An 18,721-nucleotide genomic window follows, 5' to 3' on the forward strand; every position below is an offset into this window, starting at 1 on the left:
GAAGTGATGAGCAGTGGAGAGGTGGCAGTGGCCCTGCTCTCACCCCGCCCTGGCCCTGCTCTTGTGAGTCAGCAGCGTGGGGTGGCGGCACTCCATCCCTGCCAGCCCCCGTATACCCCGTGGGACCTTTCAAAGTACCCTCAGGGGGTGTGTGTACCCCTGGTTGACACCCCCTATTCTAACATCATTGTTTCTAACATTTGGTTGGCACTGACTTTTAATAGCTCAGCTGTTCCTGCAGCTCTCCATTTTTTCAAACTACTTTACTGTTCTATTTCTTCAAATTTGCATAGAAGGAATATGTTGACTAACACACCTAAAGTGATGTTTTCCAATCACAGTTGTAAAATATTTCACAACCATTTTTTAATTAAACCTCAAAACACTCTGTGAGGTGGGTATGAATTATTACTGATATTTTACATATGGGTAAACTAAGTTACAGAGAGTTGAAGATTGATACACATAGGAAAAATGCTTCAACCTCAGTGCTTAATCTTAGTAGCTTCTAAATCAATAACTATGAACTGAATAAAGGGGCATCGCCAAAAGGGCTAGATTAGCAAAATCATTAAATTCCCTTTCCCAGAGTGGTTCTGAATCCATGTTGAACTAATTAGTCACAACTGAATTTTGATGGAGTAACTAAAATATTGAACCTCCTCAGAAAGAATAACCAGTTGGCAGCCCTCAAACTGTGCTTTTCCAAGCGTCATAACAGCTTCCTCAATCATATCTGCTTTCTTCCATTAAAGCAAGAATGGCCCATCTTATACTGCAAAACCTGTGGCTGCAGGGGGCCCCACAGCTAAGCCCCCTCCCCAGCCCCCCCGGTGCATAGACAGTGGAAATGGGGGGGTAACAGGGCTCAGCCCTCCCAAACACAAGGCAGCAACAAGTATTGCCTTAGGGCAACCTGGATGCAGGCCCCTAAAGCAGTGGGGGAGGGGTGGACATGCTAAGCTACCCTATGCCCTTGCAGCTGGCCCAACCACAGGCAGGTAAGTTTCCTTTAATGTTTTTTTTATTTCCATGGGCTTGGGGGGATGGCAGATCAAGACCCCCAAAGTGCAGGAGAGAGTGGGGTAGGGGAAGGGTGAATCATTCACCCCTGCCCCTGGTCCAATCGCTCCTGTACTGTAGGGATTGTCCCATGACCCAGCCCAGCCCCCATTCATCATGACTGGGCCCCCAGCCTGGCTGGGTCATGGGACAATCAGAGCCCGGCGGCCTGGGGCAATGTGTAGGGAGTGCATGCAGATGCATGTGCACCCCCTGAGTGTGGTGGTGCACCTGCTGTGAAAAGGCGCTGCTGACACTGTCACCGCTCACCACCCTGCCGCTGATGCTGCCAGTGGCATCTGTGGGTGGTCAGCAATCCCAACTGGCTGCTGCTGCTGCTGCCAGCAGCACCTGCACGTGGTCACCGACCCCTGGTTGGCACTCTCCCCCCCGCCACTGACAGTGCTGGCAGCATCTGCAGGAGCTCCCCATTCACCGCCGCTGTGCTCCTGCCACCGCCAGTGCAGCCATGCCCCCCCAGCTGCTGGGGGCACACACTGTTCATGCTGGTGGCTCCTCCAGAGGCTCAGTGCCAGGCAGTCAAGGTGGAGGGGAAGGCATGTGGCCCCCCCAATCTTTGCATGGGCAAGGGCGGGCCACACCCACAAGCTGGGCTCAGCTTCTGCTCCATGTCTCTGCGCCTTGCTACCACCACTTTGAAAGGGGCGCCCACTGCTATTGCCTCGCTGCCCAGTCTGCCCAGTGGTGGGATGCACATGGTGGTACCCACCACTTTCAAAGCAGTGGCAGTGAGGTGCAGAGACACAGAGCGGAAACTAAGTCCAACTTGCAGTTGTGGCCCATCCTTGCCCATGCAAAGATCAGGAGACCATATGCCATCCCCTCTTGGCTGCCTGGTGCCACGCTTCTGGAGGAGCCACCATGCTCTTCCTGGGGATGATGTGGAGTGGGGCAGGGTAGGTGCAGGGGTCCCAGGGGCTCCATCACCTCCAGCCTGGCAGTGAAGCCAAGGCTGGCCCTGTTCTGGGACCTGGCTTTGGGCCCCCCCAGCCGGTGCAGGGAGGCAGCCAGGACCAGAGTGGGAAGGTGGCCGGGGCTGGGGCCGGTGTAGCCAGGAGGCAGCTGGGCAGCTGCTGGGGCTGGGAGGCAGCCAAGGCAGTTGGAGTCAGGGCTGAGGAGGGTGTGGATGGAGCTGGGAGGCAGCCAGGGCCAGGGCTGGGAGGTGGCTGGGGTGGTGCAGTGCTGGGCAATGCCACTCCCCACCCTTGTCCCTTTCCCCTCCTCCCTCAGACTTTCCCATGAGGGGGCACATGTACATCCAGCCGCTCACCACCCACTCCCACCCACTGCTGCTGCCTCTGGCTTCTTTGATGCAGGGGTCCCAAAACTATTACTTGCATGGGGCCCCAAAACATGGTAGGCTGGCCTTGCATTAAAGAATAATATTTGAGGACTTCTTTGCTTCTACCATCATGTGTCCCAGTATCCCATTCCTTCCAAAAGCTGAGTGAAATAGATGGGCTTTGAAACATACTCCACATCAACAGGCTTTGAACCAAAGAAGGGCCGAGATAAAGTGCTTCTACATTTCATCTACAGCACAGGGGGAGACATCTCCAGTAAATGCCATGTAAGATGATTTAGGTCCAATCCAATGCCAAAAAATCATCAGCCAGCGTAGGTAACAGAGAAGCAGTTGTTAGGATGTTGTGAGACGTTACTTTTCCCACATGTTAAATGCTCTTAAGACAGGAGTGTCCATGTGTTAAGGCCAGAAAAGATGAGCTAAGTGCCTTGTAACGATACCCAAAGCATAGTAACGTCAATGAGATATGCCACGTACATGAGAGGATAAAGTCTGTATCAGCTTCAGTTTCTGCGTAAATGTATAGTCCCATTCAGATCACATTGCAGTTATTCAGTGTCAAGGTGACAGAGGCTATACCAAATAGGACATCTTTAAAGAAACAGGTGCAGCTTCTTGGCTACATGTATGAAGAACGAGTTGTTCTGTCCATTTCAACACCAATATTTCTTTCTGTAAAATATAAGGAGCAAGGAATTTATCCGATTCATTTAATATTATGTTATGTAAGCATGAGACTATATTATGTGCTAGAAGAAATTAGGGACCCTCCATCATGCCCAGTTTCTGGTATAATTCCAGTATATGTTATAGAATCTGGATGATTATAGTATTGGATTTCCAATAATTTATGTTATTTGGTTCATCTTATGTTTTCTACACTGTGCTAGAGGTATTTGGCCTCTAAGAACAGCTCTTCATGTGTTCCTCATCATGATACAAGCTTGATACTTATGAATTGTTTGTCAAATAGTCCAATGCAAAGATTCTCATGCTGTATATACTGAGCATCCTTTTAAATGGTGCTGCTAATCTTTCAATATTTATCTCTTATAAATTATCACCTTAATTACAACACTTAGTAAAACTGGTTTGTGATCAAGTAGGTGATTGCAGCAATTTTTGTTTGTGAAATAATAGATCTCTTTCTTGGTGGGGTTAGGGTAAACAGTAAAGTTACCTCTTCTGTCTGCATATTCCTTTAAACATCAAACCACTTTCAGTTGCCACAGCTCTTTTAACAATAAATGGATCTTTAAAGTTACATAGCCATTGTAGACCCAGAACAAATTAGGTTAGATGACAAAAATAGTGTTGTTTTCTGAAGTATATTCTTATGTAAGTGCTCTCTGCATTCATCTGGAGTTTATACTATGGCCCCAATTCGGCCATACTAACGTCAGAAGGACTGGTGCATACCTACACAGAGTCTGGAGCTTTGATGAAGAAGTCTGATCAGATGTTATAAATTGAATTACCCAGGGCCTATTATTATAGAGATTCTTCCAAATTTGCTTCTCCCCAGTAGCCTGTCTGTCTGGACTTGCAGTATCTTTCAATTAGCTTGCCAACATTTAAGTAAAGTGGCCCATTTGTGGCTAGAATATGAGGACTAGTACACATGTCCAGCCCATTCCATTTCTAATCTGGCATCCTTCTCAGTGGAAAGCTGGGTTTCCTGTAAGAATGATAATTTTAGCTTTTTTCCATTTTGAGAAAAGGTCTTTTTCCTTTTAATAGGATTATTTATTCCTTTAACATTCCACAAGCACATTCTAAGTCCTGTATCTCTTATTAATTTCTACAGGCACTTGTTCAGCTGAACACCCCACCCTGTCAAAAGATATTGATCCTGCTGGGAAAGGTTAAGTCAGATCTGCTGATTTAGAGACTCATGCAACTTCTGAATTCACTGGAATATAAGGGCAGCAGAAATGGCTTCCTGGAGAGGAATGGAAAAATTTATACTTCCTGCAACTATTCTTAACTTTTTAAAGCAACACAATGCATAATTATGTGCTGTTTATAGCACTGATTCTAAGCTATGGCCAAGAAGTGCACATCACAACTCAGGAACTATTCCTTGATTCTGTGCCATGTGTCAGTCCTATACCCTATACTCCAGTATCTGGAGGGCTGCTGCAAGGTATACCAGCTGTCAACAGCTCCCAGGGCAGCCAAGATTGCCAACAGGTATAGAACCCCTGGCTACGTTCCCAACAGCTGGCATGGGAGTTGGGGTGATCCTCCAACAACCTGCTATATCAGTGCTCCAATATGTGCCACAGTAGAGTACAAAGTTAGCATGCTGCTGGGGAGAACTTGTTCTCTGTTTTATGTGGGAGGTTTCACCTACACAAACATTTACTCTGCATGTCCTAGTAAATCACCATTTACTGATAATACAATGCCTTCCAAAATAAAATTATAAAAAGGCCAGCACAGATGAGTTGTAGACAGAAGTCAGTACAGGTGAGTAGACAGTAACTGGTTTCAAATAGGGCCTTTATAACTAGAATAGTGCTAACTATATTCAATGTTATCTGTGTGTTTCTCTTCTGACAAAGTATGAGATAAGCATATGGAAGTGTGGGATCGTTAAGTGATTTAAGTTTCTTTTTGTTCAACTTCACTGAAGTTCTATGACTTAAAGATGGAAATGATTGCATTACATGACATTAGTAACCTATTTTATAAATTATTATCCCAATAAACTACAATAGCCTTGTAGGTTGCAAAATGGAAATCCCAAGGATAGTGTTCTCCTATTGTATCTCTCCAAAGCCTACCTAGAGTTTCTGAATGGAGATGTACTGTTGAGAATACCTTTACACTCTCCTGGGAAAAGGATAGTGAATATCTTTTTGAAGTAGAATATTTGTTGTTTCTGGAAATCAGGAGGCTAATTTTTTGCGTGAAATACCTTCTTGTGAGGATCATAGGAAAACTATGTAGTTATGGGTAGAATTTATTTTGATAATATATGTATGGTTTCTGTTTGGGGGGCAGAGGCCCTTAAAATAAGTTATGAGTTCATATTAGTTCCTCAGTTATTTGGTAAAAAAATCCAGAATATTTTAAGAAATGCTGAGAATAGTGGAATAGTTGCCATGAAGGGGAAGCATGGAGAAAATATTTTTTAACAGGTTGCTAGTTGTTTTCTATAGAAGAATATTTCTGCTGATTATGGATCTTATGTTCATTACATTAGACAGAAGTCAACAGAGATCCTTCAAATAATATGGCTATCATATTTCTGGAATAGCATCTAATTTACCATCACCATAACTGACTTGGGGAAGTTAAAAGTACTTCAAGTGATAGAAATTTGTACTATGACCTAAGATAAACAGGGCCCACTCTGAAAAGATTGGACCTTTTTGACTATTTAGAACACTGGCCCTGAAGCCATGACCATAATGTTGATCTTGAATAACATTATGTTATTCAAGATCTACTACTGTGTATGATTTAATCATCCCTTCATGTTACATCTGTGGAGGGATCCGTGTAACTGTATGGGCCAGTAGCAATAAGAACAACCACAACAGTGTATGTATAATAAGAGTGACATTTATAGACAAAAGCAAAGTTATCTTGGCCAGTCATGGAGGTTCATCTTCTTAAGGCAAGCCAGGGAACTTCACTGCCTATATTGGCCATCTTTGGGCAAAAGTCACAGACTAGATTAGATGATCTTACAGGCCATAGGACACCAATGTCCTTCTGTCTAGGCCAGTGCAGTGTTATAGCTAGAAAACCGGTTAATATCTCAGATAAATAGGGCCCTGGCATTTAAAATGAGACAAACCTGTTAATCATGCTATAAATAGTAACCCTGCTGCATGTTCAGGGAATTAATGGCATGTGGTGATATAACTTGGGAGGAGGGAGGGGTGATGGGGCAGCTGCCTCAGGCACTGATTTGGAGGATGAAAAAAGCAGCTGCTGCTGGTACCCACACATTCATGTTTGCAACTGCAGCGGCAATTGGAAGTTGCTACTTCTGCTTTGCCCTAGGCACGCAGCCACATCCCTACACTGCTGATTGCATAATGGAAAACCAACCACAAAAATATTCCACAAAATATGCATCATATTTTGTGGTTGGTTTCTGTCATGCCTTAAATTGAATGTGTGGCAGGGGAATAGCCATGGCATGTTGGGGCTTGGTTGGCAGCTCCCAGTGTCAGCCTTGCATGGAGCTGCACCCTGCTGTTTTCAAGGTAAGAATATGAGGGGATCTCATGAGCTGAGCCAGGGTGCTGAGTCATGGGGAGCCGTGAGGCTTAACATGACCTGGCATTGTTCTTGTCTTGCCCCGCAGCTGTGGTGGGGGCTGAGGAGCAGGTTCGGTTCTGGTACTGTCACAAAGAGCCCTGTGACTCTCTGCAACCTGGAAGGCTGACTGTTTTGCCCTGAAGCTTCCAGGGAGCTGTGGAGCAAGCACTTGACACATCCCAGGCAAGGGGACCCTGGGATAGAGAAGAAGTTCCAATGCCAAGGTTCCCATGTGCTGGGACATTTAAGAACTGTGTGTGCAGTTTCCTGACATCTGGGTACACCGGGCTCTAGGTCCTGGAACTGGGGCTGATAATCATCTGATGGTTGGTCTCACCCACAGGACTGCATCAGTCTTAACTAGCTCTGATCCAATCAACTGATTGTTGGTCTTTGCCCCAGGACCAGGTCAGTTTATGCCAAAGTGTGGCAGAAAGGGATCTTGGAGTCATTATTGACTCCAGAATGAACATGAGCTGCCAATGTGAGGAAGTGGTCAGTAAGGCTAACTGCACCTTGTTGTGCATCTACAGATGCATCACAAGCAGGTCCAGGGAGGTGATCCTTCCCCTCTATATGGCGTTGGTCAGGCCACAGTTGGAGTACTGTGTCCAGTTCTGGGCGCTGAACTTCAAGAGGGATGTGGCTGGCACTGAGAGTGTCCAGAGGAGGGCCACTCGCATGGTCAAGGGGCAGGAGGGCAGGCCTTACAAAGAGAGGCTAAAGGGCCTGAACCTATTCAGCCTCCACAAGAGAAGGTTGAGAGGGGATCTGGTGGCCATTTACAAACTCACCAGGGGGGACCAGTGGGAATTGGGGAAATCTCCGTTCTCCCAGGCACCACCCAGGGTTGCTAGGAATAATGGCCACAAATTGTTTCATAGATTCATAGACATTAGGGCTGGAAGGGACCTTGGAAGATCTTCAAGTCCAGCCCTTTGCCCCAGGGGCAGGAAGACAGTAGGGGACATAGGATTACAGAAAGATAAACATCCAAATGTCTCTTGAAGGAGTTCAAAGTAGGTGCTTGAACCCCCTCCAGCAGCAGTCTATTCCAGACCTTGGATGTGGTGAATTTTTTTCATATTGTTAATGCCTTAACCCCCTTATTGGAAAAGTGGTACATTTCAACCGAAAAAAAGGTGCAATAGGAGTAGCAATGTGGAACTGGCAAAAACTTCTCAATATTAAACTTGTGATGCTTGTGATGTTTCTTCAGTGTGTAGGTGTTAATGATTCATATGGAAACCAAGTCCTATGGGAGTTTTTAAGGCATGAAGCAAAATTAAAATAACATGAGAATGAGGCTCAGAGCATCTGAAGTTCCATTATGGATGGAGTACAATTGTGAAATATTTGCATTATGCAATATGGAGGCAGTAAACCTCACCTTTGTGGGAAGGAGGTAAAAGTGCCTCATGAGGCAGATCAGTGAACCCCTTTAGCCAATATGAGGGCAACACTGACAGAGTTCAGAGTGAGCCACGGCTAGCACTACCCTGCCCAGAAGAATATTTAGACCTTTAACTCTTACACTGTTAGTCAAATGAATGTGTAGGAGGGTGCACTGTGCTACAATTAAATTTTCACTCTAGAATAGCAAAGCAAAAAAGAATAATGAGAATTCTAGGTAGGGATCAAATAAAATCTATCCTGTAGCTGCATGGAATAATATGGTGTTTCTTTAGAATCATTTTACTGCCAATCACAGGCTATTAAAAATATATATTTTAAAATACCATGTTATTTCAAAATAATACAGTCTGGGCATGTCTACATGTAAGCTTTAATGTGCATTAGCCTATTTTAACATGCATTAAAGTGTCACCAAAAAACCATGCTCTTTAGCTAATGTGTATTAAAACACGCTAATGCGCCCTTTCCTAGTACCTCAGAATGGAGGGTGCCTATGCATGCACAGCAGAGTAATTCCAGCACCTCAGAGCAGACTCAATTAATCAAGTCTGCTGGAGCCTGGCAATTGCCGTGCTACAGCAGCCTTCTGCCTCTTGTGTATCAGTGTCCCTGCACTTAAAAATGGTGGTGGGTGCGCTTGAACTACCTTCAGAGCATGTGTAAAAGTTCCTGGAGGTACTAAATTTAATGTGCATTACCTAAAGTGCATTAATGAACATGTAGATGTGCCCACTGACTAACAATAATCTTCATTTTAAATAGCCAAGATATATTTAAATAAGCTGAATTGGGAAAAGTAAGTAAATCTACCCTTGTGGAGAAGACTATTGCAGAAAGACTATTTTTCCACTACTTGTTTAGCTACAAGGCCTCCAAATAAAGGCACCATTTTCAGGTTGTCTCTTTTACTTTTCAGATGGTCAGAGCAGAAGGTCTAGAATGGCAGAGTACTGGACAATACTCTACACAACCCCAGCTACAATATGCTTCCAGAGTTTTAACAGAGTGCTGCATCACAAAGTTATTGCCTTAGCTTGCACTATATGCAACATAGTTGTGTAAAACCCTTTTTGTCCTTGCCCCCCCAAAATTACAGTATTATTATGGAAAGAAATGGGCTTGGCATTTTGCCCAGAAAGTGCTCTGGTCTGTGATCATCCCAATACTCAGTTCATGGGCCGGTGCTGAAGTGTTTGTCTCTTGTATAAGAGTTGATTCCTGTCTATCTGTTGGGGAGTGCTTGTTTGTCATATTATTTGGTTTAATTCCATTAAGGCTTCAAAGGTGAGACACAAAACCATGATTTGGGCCCAGTATTTAATAGGAGCCATTGAAGAAACAGTGTTGGGATAATATATTTTCAGTAGCATTCACACAAATGGTCTTCTGTGCTATGTACTGTCTAAACAGCACCCTTCTTAAGGTCAGCAACTCCACACCTAAATAGAGCGAGTGAAAATAATCAAACCTACAGGTAATGAATTAGTGGCTCTGTATGGCAAATCCAAATCTAGTAAAAGATTATACAATTTTCTTAGTATTTACAATGAAAAAAAGGAATCTGCATAGCTGTGGCTAATTGTATATCCAAAAGGGTGAACATAACAGCTGAAAACTATCTTAATGATCTTTTAACCAGGTGTGGATTCGGGGAGGGGGGCGGGGCAGTGCTGCTGTTGTAGCCCTACCCCTTTGATTTCTATTTCACCCAAACTTTAAAATCAAGTGCCTCAGAGGGACAGTGGTATTTCTATTCAGGCAGGGTTGGGGGTAGGTCAGATGACTCCTTGGCTCATTATAAGCTACCTAATTCCTGCTAATTGCTCTTCACTCTGCAGGTTTTAACAACTGTCTGTTCTTTTGAATGGTCTTGATGTTTGGTTAACTAAACTATCCCTTCTTCTGCAAATTTACCCATTCCTGATAATCTCTCTCCTATTTCACCACCCTGAAGACTTTTTAATTCTGACTAAATACCTCAACTCAGGTGTCGTAATTTTAATCACATGAACATTAACTCAGGTGTGGAAATGAATAACAATGAAGGGTTGGATGCTCAAAAAGGTCAGATTTTATATTACAAATCTGAATAAGAGATGTACATTCAATGATTGTGACTACTGGAACAGATTACCCAGAGACGGGGTGCAATCTCCATCCTTGGAGGTTTACAAGACCCAGCTACACAAAGCTTTGTCTGGGATGATCTAGTTGGGGATGGTCCTGCTTTGAGCAGGGGGTGGGACTAGATGACCTCCTGAGGTCCCTTCCAAACCCTAATTTTTAGAAGTGCACTGATACATTGCTCTGATATTGGATCAGCAACAATATAAAGAAAATTGACAGTATCAGAAATCAGCCTGATGTGGCTGATAATTGGCTGATAAATGACCGTGCATGTGTGCAGTCGCAGCACAGCATGTAGGCAGCGAGGAGCACAGCCTAGAAGCTTGGAGAGCTGGGTGCAACTGGTAAGACTGTTGTGGTGGGAGGGAAGAGGTGTGTGGGGTGGAAATCAAGGCCTCTGCAGTGCAGGAGGGAGTGGGGCTGGGGCAGAGGCTTGGGCAGGCACTGCCCTGCCGGGGTGGGGTGGGGCACAGGATGGAGCCACAACTCATCCAGGGGTGCACCAAGTGGGGGCCTGCTCCCACTGCTGTGTGCAACCTGGGAGGGCATGGCGGGGGGGGGCGTATGTCCCCAGATCTGCGTAGGGTGCAGGCGGGGTGGGCTGCCACTGTGGGCTGGGGCTGTGCCAGGCTCTTCCTGGTGCATGGAGGGGTGGGATAGGGCTGTGCTTGGGGCAGGCAGTGGTAGCACTGGGAGGTGGGGGAATGGGGGGACTACAGCAAATTTTGGGGTGGCTCCAGTCCCCCCTCCTATAATGCCCCTCCCAGCACTGCTGCCACCACCCATCCTGAGCACAGCCCAGCCCAGCCCTCGCTGGGAAGAGCCCAGCCCAAGCCACAGCTGCAGCCCGCCCTGCTCTGTCCCACACAGATCCAGGGGCACACATCCCCTTTGCCCTCCTGGGGTGTATGCAGCAGCGGGAGCTGCCCTCCCTCCCCATGCCCCCCAGCTGAGCCACGGCTCTGTCCTGCACACTGCCCCACCCCGCTCTGTCTGGGCAACGCTTGCCCCAGACCCGGTCCCACACCCTCCCTCACCTCAGGGGCCTCCACTTCCCTTTCCTCCCCCCCAACTCCATCACAACAGACTTACCAGCTGGATGCAGCTCTTCAAGCTGCCGGGCTTCGTATTGGAAATCGGATTGTATCGGCCGATATGCCTCCTTAAAAATTGGCTATTGGTATCGGCACCCAAAATCTCTATTGGTGCACCCCTACTAATTTTCTATCATTCTACAGAAGTAATGAAACAATATCTTTTGACTAATTTTGTCTAGTTTGTTATATTTTTTTAATACATAAGATGTAATCTAGCAAATTTGTAAACATTCCAATAAAGTTATATTTAGTTTTGAATTGATCTTAAACTGAATAATATAGCACTGGGCTCCTAGCATATTAACTAAAATAAAATAATTTAATAATATTAACTAATTATAATTATAATTATTTAATAATATTAACTAATTAAAATAAAGCTAGTTTCTCTTTAACTGAAGAAACACATGTGTTGTGTTGATGCACCATGCCATTTGCACCTACCTTTTCAAACTCCTAGATCTGTCCATGGATCTGAGGTCAGAGACTTTCAGTGGAGAACAGTGATGTAGAGGTGGTAAAAAACGTGATTGTTTTATGAAAGGATTGTTATTCTGTGGATGTCTATAATAGTGGGTGAGTGAACCAGATGACCCCAGAGGTCACTTCCTGCCCTATGTTCATTTGAGTTTTTTAAAGTGTTTCCCTTTCCCTCCCATGCTGTTGAAGCAGTTGTTAGGTTGGAAATGATGAGAGGATGTGTTCATTTCCACAAGCACTATTACAGCTGCTGGTGGGGGAAACATAATGGATGAATGTTGCCTAATATCCTCAAGTTATTATTCATACTGTCATCTTGAAGACTCTGGGAAGCTCTAGCAAGGAGGTTATTTGGCTTACAACCCAAGCTCAAGTAACATGTCTTATATAAAGTGTGTGTCTTATGACACAATGATGTAAGTGAAGAAATCATTAGAAGTGGATCACAACGGCTCATTCCAGTCAGGCCACCTAGTCAACTGGCAACTGTTTGCACTTGTTTATATTTTCAAAACTCTCTTTGCCAGGACAAGGGCTGAAAATTTCTTTTTAAAGAATCTCCTTAGTAAGGACTAATCTACTTTCTGTTAACAGTGACATCTACAAGTTCATGAAATGTCTCCTCTAGTACATAAGTAAATCTGATTTTGTCCCAGATGAGATATTGGGACTATATCTACATATACCACGCCCCCCTTCCTTCCTCCTACAACTTTTTTTGATACTTGGGAATTACAGTTCAGAGAACATGATCCTAACTTCATTTACATCTGTAAATCAGGAGTAAGTCCACTGAAGTCAATAACTTTACACCAAGTAGAATCAGTGTCAGATTAGGAGCAGTGTCAGCTTTACCTGTCAGTCAATTTCTTGCTCTATCCCACAGCCTGACAAAGCTTCACCTTTGTTTCAGTTACAAAGCACTTCCTTTGTTTCAGTTAAATCAATAGGTATAGTCAGGGAAGTCAGGATTCCAGAATCAGGCCTTAAATGCACCATTTGTATGTTAAAAGAACAATAAAATAAATGGTAGTTTTGAGGCTCTCTATATCATCCTAAAAAATTAATTTAAAATAGAGGATGAAAAGGAAAGAGAACAAAATGCATGTTTCCTTCCAAACAAAGTGAACTGCGAGCTGCAGTTGCCCTTTTAAGAATCCTGAGTTTTTCTTGTTCTCCAGAAAACTTCTTCCAGCACAGGAATGATTACAGTCCCAGCTTCTCTCTCATCCAATCAAAGATTGCACTGGAAAGCACAGGCAGCATAAGGCTTTAATTTACAAGGGATCATCTACATTTCTTCCAAAAAGAAAACAAAACAAAATAAAATCTTCCTCACAGTCAATACATATTGCATTTAGTTCAAACTACTCTATAAACATTATTAAGCAACAATGTTGTGGGTACTGTGATGAAAAGATTTTCCAGAGTTAGCTTTGAATGTGCATAACATTTCTTCTTCCCCCTCTCTGAAGTATGAGATATAAAAAGCAGTATAATAATGTTTGACTTTCAGGAGTGCTAGGAAAAAGTTTGATCTTTATTTCTGGCCTAAATTACATGATGAAGGACAGGATTACAATAGGTGTCACATGGCAGGGGTAAAGTATCTTTGACTTTAGGGGACGAGTTGAATCTTCCCTTTTTTTTTTCAAACCAAAGAGAAAAAAAGGGTTATTTCCACAAACATGACAAATTCATGCATCCAACAGCTATGGAAAAATACACTGAGGCGTCTAATAGATAATAGAGAATTAGTCTGCAGCTATTGAATGCCTCTTAATAAATACTGTCTGTGAACCTTAATGGCTTTCTGATTGCTGCAGCTTTTTCTGGAGTGGTTTGGCTATTAGTGGTACCATCACCTGGGCCCCATTTTTTCTGCTTTTGGTGATTATTTTGTTGTCAGGGACTGGGTGACAGCACCAGAGCATGTACCAGGTGCATTCTGGTTGTTCCAAAATTCAGAGAATCAGAATCAAACTGAGGCTTTTAAGTTTTTCCTTTCTCTGGTCCAAACAACCTCTTTGGAGTATTATGACATACATCATAGGTGCAAATGGCTAGTACTTTTGCAGGTTTCCAAGCATCTTTTCTGTTTGAAGTCTCTTGTACTTTTCAATGAGGGTTACTATTTGGGATCTTTTAATAGTATATTTTCCATTCCATTTTTCACATATAGATTTTCTGGACCTACCTCAGGGCTAACTGTCTTTGGCTCAAGACAGTCGTCTTTTAACATGTCAACATGTTTGTTACATATTGACTAAGGTTTTTGTCCTTCTCATAAGTCTATGAGTAGTCTAATAAAGTATGGTGTACTGTGAGTATTCTACTATTATTAGATTATATTACAATGCTAGGTAAAGAACCCCTAAAACAGCCAGGTTGTATTTTATCATGTTTTGCTATTTGAATAGACTTTTCTACTAACAGTTTGACATGAGTAAGAGTTTGATATGATTACAAGGGAAGTGTTTATGTCAGCAAGAATTGGCACTGAATTGTGGGGCACTATCTGCTAGGAGTTGATCTGGAATCCCATGGTGAGTAATTGCAGGTTTGCAATAGGTTTACAGCATAGTGTTCTGTGATGCAAATTTCATACTTAGATGCTTTATCTTTGATGGCCATGTTTATGGATTCCCAAAATAGGACATATCAAGATCTGTTCTTACACTATGGATGGACACAGGCTTATTTATCATTTCTGACCTCAGACATTGTTCCTTGTGTAGAACTCCATTACATGAAGCAATTTAATCTCCATGATCTCAGTAAATTTTAATGTTTATTTTCATCCTGCTGTATTGTCCTTTCAAAACTCTTTGCATCTGCAACTAAAAAATATTTAACTGGTCATCAGGCACCACTAGTTTTTAATTGTAGTCAAGATTTATTCAGGTGCTTAACTTGTTTCATTGTATTATAGTGTTAGCATGTCTATCTACTGATGGCTGAATTCATTGAACTCTGACTCCATTAGACAACGTATCAAATTATTTGAGAGTATTTTGCTCTTGTTGGGCACGTCTACACAAGACATTTACTGCACAATAAACTAATTAGTTGCACAGTAAACTTCTGGGAATCTACATGTGCGCCCCTATTAAGTTGGAGTAAACTAATTTACTCCACAGCAGGATAGGTCTTCTAATTACAAGGACTATCCTGCTAAAGAGTATAAAACTCTACAGCAGCACACTGATAATGTGGATATCATTACACATTATATGTGTAATGATATCCAGCTGGGATATCATTACACATATAAATGATATCCCAGCTGGCTGGGGCATGAGGGTACTTCAGTGCAGGGGCTGCCTGCCAGTTAGCCCTGCACTGAAGCACCCTTGCTTCCCAGTGAGCCCCTCCACAGCACATTGAGCCAAGGGGAACAGCCCCAGTGGGCAGGCTGACTCCTGGGGCCCCCTGCCAGCCGGGATTATCCAACCCAGCTCAATATGCTGCTATCCCAGACGCACACTCTGGAATTAATTGTTTTGCATTAATTGCATGTGTAGACATGCCGCCAAGTAAATACATTTGTATATGCATGTGATAAACTCAATGTAAAAGTTAGACAAGGTTCCTTGGGTGAATCTGATATCTTTTATTAGACCAACCCAACAGTGGTCAATCACTTATCTTCTTACATATACTACCTATGGTTACTTTATAGTATCTATTTTTTGCCTTTACTTTTTAATTTTGTTACAAACAATCTGCTGATCATTTCAAAGGTTAGTATCTATTTAATCATTCCTGTTACAAGGAGCAAACAAATATCTCTTTTGGGTGAAGAGTTGAACTGTCTTTTAAAAATCTGATTTCTCTACTGTTACATTTGTCAGTTTTTCTATTTCTTTCTCACAGGCTATAAACTACGCTTTCATTGTAAGGAAAGAAAAGTTTGTTAATGTGTGTTGTTTTTTAATACTCTACTCTTTATCTCCCACTGGGCCTTGTACAAATGTAAACATATATGCCTACCCGTCAAAACACACTGTAACATAGATCTAACTCACCTTTACAGTGTGATAATGTGCAACACTTCTACATACTTGAGGATTTCATAATTAAAGGCCATTTTAAAAAAATGCTGACGTAAAACCAACAGCAAAATAATTATTTTAGAAATATTGTTGTTTAGGATAAGCGCACTTTGTGTTCCTTTAAAGAAGTTGTAAGACTACTTTTGACTAAAGGTATACTTCTAGGGAGGAAGATGGGTAACTACTAAATATTTTAACATTTTAACTACTAAATGTTTTAACATTTGTGCTAAATATCTAAATAGGATACAGGATAGATTCAGCATAAACTCAATTTGAAAACATTTTTTAACAGGAGAAGATTGAGGATGAATTAGATCATGCAAAATATCCTGAACTGAAATGTTTTGAGAAGAGGATTTTTGAGAGATACTATTAAGTCTTGATGAACTTTTCCAGCCTGGGGAAAGGCAACTGATGTGGGAGGCTGTGCTATTTCTAATCATGCTTTTGCTCCTATAGTCATTATCTGCTGTATATATTGCCGCTAACTTTGTTTGAATGTGGGACAGCACTGCTGGGAGAGAAAAAAAAAAAGTGGCCTAAATATTAAGTCAAAATTATCTATAACCACCACAGGTAAAATGTGCTACCTGCAACTCCACATGACTGCACAGATTGAAGGATCCATATGTCTCATTAAAACTTTGTTTTTTGTTAATAATTGTCACCTGAAACACTTATAAACATATCTTAGAGTAGTCCCTTTCCAAGTATCTCTTGTGCACAAAGTAAAACTGGCCATAACACACTGTGAGTCATCAAGTAATTAAGAAAAGAGAGGCCATGTACTAAGAAGTCAGAGCAACAGACTGGGAGTCAGGATACCTGGTTTCTGTTCTACAGGGCCACTGAATTTGAAAGCTGGTCTGAGTCTATCCCAATTGTGCGGGTGGTCCAATAAAAGATATCACCCATGAAGATCCTTACCTCTCCTGCACACCGTGAACCATCATGGCTACAACATCACTCCAACACTTGACTTTATGTTGGCATCCACACATGAGGATTTTAACTGCCAGAGCATAGAGCTGTGCTGAGGCATGGGAGTTTGTAAACTGTGCTGCAATTCTCCTCGTTAAAAGATTTGGCAAAAATATAATTTATTATGATTATTACTAAATTCCAATGAGTAGAGCAAGTTCCTCACCCAGCCTTCTCCAGGGGAGAACTTTGCAAATCCATTTTGAAAGAACCAACAGGATTTCCACTGTAATTACCCTCTTCAGTCTTCAGAAAGTAGTGAATGTTTTTGAGAAACCATTTTGAAATACTCAAGATACTTATAAGTAAGGTGGTATTCATCTTAAACTGACCCAAAGTTGCTACCTATTGTAAAAAAACAAAACTGTTGTAAATATTACTTTAATATTTCAGGTTATTACTGTGGTCTTGGCTCCTATTTACACATTTGTCTAATACCATTAACTTAACACTGTAAAGAAAACAATGTCCTTTTCAATAAATTTATGGGGTTTTTTATTGTGCTCCCATTAGATCAGCACTATTTCATAGTAGCTGTAACTATGATTCCAAAGTGCTGAGACTCATTTCTATGCCATTTCTATCCCCCCCACAAAGAAGATGAGTACAAAAATCTTCATGTTTTTTTACTGTACTCCCCATTTTTTGTATTCATCTTTTGGAAGCCAGTCAGTAATGTTGTCCTCCACCCCAGGCCTCTTTCTCTCCCACCCCTATGATTGTATCCTTTTCTATTTGGCCAATATTGATTTCGCCCTCCCCATCCCCTGCTGTGTTGTGAATAGAGCTAAAATTAACACAGCTGCCTTTCTTTAAAGGGCTGCTGTCACATTTGATGGCCCTAAAATGTAACATACATTAACAATTCAGGGGTTTTTAAACTGTCCTAAACACAGGGACTCCATTATTTCCCCGCCACCCCCAAACGGCCACCACACTCCTAGAATCTTAATGTCTGCGGTGGCCCCAACATCGCTACGTCTTGGGTCTGTTACCACGTTCTTTTTTTCTGGCTTGATTTGGTTTACTTTCATCTTTGTTGCTTGCTGTGGCGGGGAAGCTGGGCGCCAGCATGTGCTCGCACTTCACCAGAGCCGGCTGGCAAAGCAGGGGAAGAAGGCTGGGGATGAGCACTATACACCCAGGGGGTAGGTCTCCCGTCTGGCCGATGTGCTGAGCAAACAGGACCCCGGCAACGTCTCTCCGGGCTGCAGCACGGGTGGGGGTTTCCCTTTTTCTCTTCGGTTACTGAAGCCGGTGGGCCAAATTCACCTGACGTGCGAAGGGCACCAGGGAGGGCTCTGAGCCCTTCTGTTTTTGTGAAGCCCTGAGACAAGCAGCTGGTGAAGGCCCGGGGCAGTGGCTTTCTTGCTTGGGCTTGGAGTTTCGCTTCTGGTTTTCAGCGGTGTGCTGAGCCCCGGGTTTTGTGTCGGGACCTCAGGGGCGGCTGGCACCAGGGGAGCCCCCTCGCGGGGAGCGGCAGGTTGTGTGCAGTGGCAGAGCCTCGCCCGGGCGGACTGCGGACTCGCTCGGCGGAAACCCGAGGAGGACCGCGCTGCCCCGCTCTAGCCAGGACCCCTTCCCAGCATACGGGGCTCTTCTCCCTCCGCGTTTCAAAGCGGACCCCAGCGAGCCCGGGCTCCTCCGCGGCAACCCCCGCCCCCCTGCCGCCTTTGTGCCTCGGCGAGGTGGACCCGGGGCGCCGCGGCCTCGCCGTGCGCCCGGCAGCGGAGTGAGGCGTTGGGCGACGCTCCCTTACGCAGGCCACTCCGGCGTCGGTTTCAAGGCCCCTCCCTCCCGGTGAAAGGCAGACTGCGGGGCGCCTGGAAACCGGTCCGAGGGAGAGAGGCGAGGGGGAGAGGGCTTGAGGGATTGACACAAATGGTCAGGCG

At 43.7% G+C, this 18,721-nt stretch overlaps 1 protein-coding gene and 1 long non-coding RNA gene across 2 annotated transcripts in view; one reads left to right on the forward strand and one right to left on the reverse strand.

The window, feature by feature from the left end:
* LOC112551074 overlaps positions 1 to 11,894 on the reverse strand; it is a 13,433-nt gene extending 1,539 nt beyond the window's left edge. The window contains exons 1-2 of the long non-coding RNA XR_003095218.1: positions 11,755 to 11,894; positions 2,867 to 3,061 (exon numbers count right to left, since the gene is read on the reverse strand). This is a non-coding gene — a long non-coding RNA (uncharacterized LOC112551074). The remainder of the gene's footprint in view (positions 1 to 2,866; positions 3,062 to 11,754) is intronic.
* Positions 11,895 to 12,201: 307 nt separating this feature from the next.
* Positions 12,202 to 18,721, forward strand: part of FZD1 (frizzled class receptor 1) — a 9,471-nt gene continuing 2,951 nt past the window's right edge. Inside the window, 2 exon segments of the mRNA XM_025210001.1 lie at positions 12,202 to 12,206; positions 13,307 to 13,391. Of these exon segments, the coding sequence (XP_025065786.1) occupies positions 12,202 to 12,206; positions 13,307 to 13,391 (90 nt within the window).

This window comes from Alligator sinensis, unplaced genomic scaffold, assembly GCF_000455745.1.
Source record: "Alligator sinensis unplaced genomic scaffold, ASM45574v1 scaffold479_1, whole genome shotgun sequence".
Taxonomy (NCBI): domain Eukaryota; kingdom Metazoa; phylum Chordata; order Crocodylia; family Alligatoridae; genus Alligator; species Alligator sinensis.